This window comes from Microtus ochrogaster, chromosome 6 (assembly GCF_000317375.1).
Source record: "Microtus ochrogaster isolate Prairie Vole_2 chromosome 6, MicOch1.0, whole genome shotgun sequence".
In the NCBI taxonomy this organism is placed as follows: Eukaryota; Metazoa; Chordata; class Mammalia; order Rodentia; family Cricetidae; genus Microtus; species Microtus ochrogaster.
In genome coordinates, this window is record NC_022013.1 from 44,849,237 (window position 1) to 44,853,793 (window position 4,557).

General features: G+C 46.1%; 1 protein-coding gene across 1 annotated transcript in view; it reads right to left on the reverse strand.

Moving 5' to 3' along the window:
* Cadps (calcium dependent secretion activator) overlaps positions 1 to 4,557 on the reverse strand; it is a 445,453-nt gene that overhangs the window by 170,529 nt on the left and 270,367 nt on the right. Inside the window, 1 exon segment of the mRNA XM_026779941.1 lies at positions 2,246 to 2,312. Within this exon segment, the coding sequence (XP_026635742.1) occupies positions 2,246 to 2,312 (67 nt within the window).

Genomic DNA, 4,557 nt, shown 5'->3' on the forward strand with positions numbered 1-4,557 from the left:
CAATAAATAAATAAATTTAAAAAAAAAGAAAAAAAAAAGGAACACCTTGATGCAAGATGCCCGAGACGCATATCCCATTCACTGTTAATGCAGGTAACAGGCTGCATATAAACTCACAGGGCTTGTATCTCTTTGCCATGCTATCTGCATATAATTATCCCCTTAGTTACTGTTACCCTCAGTTTGGTTGTCAAAAGGAAGTCCTGCATTTAAGCAGCCTGTAGACAATTCCATGAGACCAAGAACAAGAAACTGATGCCTTCACGTGGGTCTCCCTGTCACCTTTGTGATAAGGAGCAGACGTGTGTCACCTCCAGAGGCCATGAAGACTGGTAGAGATGATAGGTCTTGATTGGGTGGGGAGGGGGCTGCTACCCTAATGGCTTTCTAAAGTCAGGGATCACTCTGCACTCATGGAAGCCTCCTGACATCCTCAGGTGCATCTCTCCTGCGCTCTAGAAAAGCCATAGCACCTCAGATGGCCTGTGCCCTTTATACTTTTCCAAAGTCAGCATGCAGCTTTTTTTTTTAAAGTCATGGTGTGATTCTCATCTCCTCTTAGAGGAAGTCTGTGTGTGAAGGTTCCAGAACATCTGTGTTCCAGTTGCACAACCTAGAAAAGCCATTTTCTTCTTTTGAGTTAAGCACGCGGCCGGCTGACGTAGCTTCTCTGACATTTTCTCCATATTTCCCTTTGCACAACCCTCATTCCAGTTTCTGGTCCTAAAGTTTCTCCTTCTAAAGAAAGAGTGTATATGCATGCATGTGTATGTATGCATGTGTCTGCATGCATGTGTGTCTGCATGCATGTGTGTAAATGTGCAGTGCAGTCATGTGTGTGTCTGCATGCATGTGTGTCTGCATGCATGTGTGTCTGCATGCATGTGTGTAAATGTGCAGTGCAGTCATGTGTGTGTCTGCATGCATGTGTGTCTGCATGCATGTGTGTCTGCATGCATGTGTGTAAATGTGCAGTGCAGTCATGTGTGTGCCTACACACATGCTCTGGAGACCACGCATGTGACTGGAGCCCAGAAATCAATGTTGGGTGTTTTCTGTAAGTACTTTCCTGCGTATTTTTTTGAGAAGAAGACTCTTATTGAAACTGGAGAGAGCCAGTTCACCCAGACTAGCTGTCCAGTGAGCTCCAGAGACCTTCCTATCTCTGCTTCCTCAGCACTGGGATTAGAGGGGAGCCATGCTCCTGGCTTATTTTTGTTTATTCTTTATTTTTATTAGAGTTCTGGGAATCAAATGCTCATAGGGCAAGCACGTTCCTGACTGAGTCTTCTCCCCATCCTGAGGCCAAAGGCTTCTAAACATTGATTCATTTCAAAGATTCTCAGAGAAAAGTCATGCATTAAGTGAAGGACTCCTAGGTACTCAAAGTGCAGGGGGACTCCGACTCCATGTCTTGTTTACTCTCTGGGAAGATGGCATCAGCTACTGCCTAGACCACAGGATCTGCCCTTTCTCAGAATCCTCCGACTTTGCCAGGAATGCCTCTCTCTTCCTTTATCTTCCTTTCAGCAAACAGCCGCTGATGGCTTCTGTAGACATTGGGAAGGTTTATGAGCGTGGTGTAGGCAGCAGAGAAGCTCCTACACATGCGTCGGAACCCACCTTGCCCTGAACAAGCGCAAAGATTTCAATGGAATGCCTGAGTAGGTCTTCAGGCAGAGGCCCAACAAGATAGTGTTGCCAAGGACTTTTAAAGTCATTTCGAACTGCTGCCATGCAGTGAGATACAACACAGGTATTGCTCCAAACACAAGTCAAAGACCTCAAGAGCATGATTACAAGGTGACTCACTTTATGATGTGTCTCAGTATTCAATTAACATTTTATGGATTGAGTGTGGTTTCTGTGCCCTTGTGGGAACTGTAAATTGGAAGGCGTTAGCGACAAATTTTCTTGGCACACAAACTAAACAAACCAACAGCAAAAGTGTTGGGGAGGCTTTTTGAGGACATATCTTACAAATCCATGGGACAAAATTTAGATGCACCTGGGAGAGCCAAGTTATTGTTTCTCCTTGAGCAACATGTCATTGGTACCCATGTGTGAGTCAACTTACGCGTTTGGAAGATTTTTACAGGTATGGGAAAGAGAACTTTCTGTATGGTTCTATGAGTCTATAAGCTGGAAAGCATTGTGGCCCTTGGGGACTCCAGGTGTCATGCCTTAGTGTGCACTGATTCAGCTGTATCTGTCTTACAGATGGCTCTAAAGGCTGAAGGGTTACCTGCACCAGCACGAAGAACCTCTTCTTCCATCGCTTCCACACATTCTTACCGATGGTCCATAAGTACCTGTGGGGAAATGAAAGACCAGAGCCGCATCAGTACCCAGGGGAAGGCACTGCTAGCATACTTACCGGGGAAACTAGACCTCACACACCAAGAGGCCTGCGAGCCCAGGATCGCACCCAGACTTGAGAGCTGTAAAGAAGAAGCAGGTGGGATTCATGTTCACACAGAGGCGGAATCGTGGCCCCAACACACTTGACTTCTGTTCCCGGACTGATTTGAAAGCACTTTGGAAGAGGGGACTCTTGGATTGCTATGTTTATGAGCTAGAAGTTTTTCAGGCAGGGAAGTTCCTGAAAGACTCTGCCCAAGCCAGAAAGGAAGGCAGGCAGGGAGGGAAAAAGGATGGAAGGAGAGAGAGGGAGGGAGAAAGGGAGAGGGAGGGAGAGGAGAAGAAGGGAGGGAGATCTGGGCACAGAGGGAGAGCACAAAATCTCACATGGTCAGATCTTGTCATCATTCACACAGGCAAACCCCTTCCCTTGTTTCCTGGAAATGCAGCATGATTATGGGAAGTTCCCAGTTAATATGGGATGTTCTCCTGCTCCCAGAATTTTTCTACACATTTCTGATGATGGAAATTAATCTGTATATCTAAATAATGAAATAAAAAGGAGAGGCGATAGTATAGTACAGATGTCAGAGAAGTGTGGAGGTGCCAAGAGGAATGTGATGCTCCACCTCACGGACCACTCAATAGCCATATAATTGGCTGCCTGCTGCATGGACCCTGATCAAGAAGCAGAGGCTGGAAGATTCAGACTCAAGGGAGGGGATGTTGAGTGACGTCCAAATGTGTTAACTTCCATCTTGCAAAGATGAACCGATGACTTCTAAATCTATGCTTCTGCTGGAAACAGACAGGGCCTTTGCTTTGGAGCAGAAGGAAAGCAACTCAGGCACAGGTTTTACTGCTGACAAATTTTACGGGTTCTGTTCCAGGCCTTCAGACCAGAATCCCAGCGGTAACTCTGGACCCACTTCGTTTCCATCTCTAGTCAGCAGGTACCACTGGGTTCTTACCTCCATGAATGCCCCCTCCCTCCCTCATTCTCTGTACATCCCCCTACCTTTCCTTTCTAACATCTCTCTGCTTATGGACGCCTCCAGAGAAACCTAAGGGGCCTCAGGCATGTGGGAAATTCCCATTCAGTTCTTGAGAAGAGCACAGACTTTATCACATAGGGAAATCCTGTTGTTCCTTTCCTTACTGAAATGCTGTCAGTGCGCCCCAACACACCTAGATCACATGAGGGGAAGCCCCAAACTCTGGTCTCTCGCTTTCATGGCTCATCCCACCCTAACCTTGCAATTGTCTGACATCATGAATGAAATCATTTTGAAAGGAAACTTCGTAACATAGGCTTGCTATACTCATTATACAAAACATACTAAAACACAGTAATTCTTGTGTGGAACACTGAAATGCTCTTATATATTATATAAATTACCGATTTTATGAATGTACTTAGTCCAGGGGGCAAAGACCATCTTGGACCATGATGGAATCCCTATCTGCTCTCCCTACTCTTGGCCTCTGCTCCAGACATTACGCAGGAGTCATGGGGTTTTCTAAAAGGTCAAATCAGGTCATAAGTTTCTCATTCTAGATAGGATAGAAGGACCTTAGGCAGGGCTTTAGGCAAGGGTCCTATTTAAGATGCTCACACCAGCTGCAGGTGGAGAAGGTGTTATGCACAGTGAGGGAGCAGAAGAGAAGATGAAGACGAGAAGGTGAAGGAGCACAGATGAGGCCGTGTACCAGCTGGATGGCTGGCATCTTGACAGCTCTGTGCTATGGCTGGTGTTAGCTCAGTCCCCGGTGTTACTGTAAATGGCTTAGCTGACCCCCTTGGCGCTTTTGCCACATCCTGAAATCATGTATCAATATTTCTATGGCATTTGTGGACATAAAAGGGAGGTTCAGCCAGGGCTCAGGAGAGAGAGGGTGGTAGGCAGACACTGGCATTTAGTCTTCTGGTTCTTTTTCTGTCAGTCATTCAGACAAGTAGCGCAACTGGTTTCAAGTTTGCTGCTGTGCTGCTGGGAGGATTCTGTGGGATAAGACTGGTGAAGTATAAACATGAGTCCCAACGCTGGCTGGGGATGGAGCTCAGCTGTAGAGGGCTTGCCTAGCATGTGCAAGGTCCTAGCATGCGCAAGGTCCTAGATATCATCCCCGGTACCATGATAGATAGATAGATAGATAGATAGATAGATAGATAGATAGATAGATAGATAGATAGAT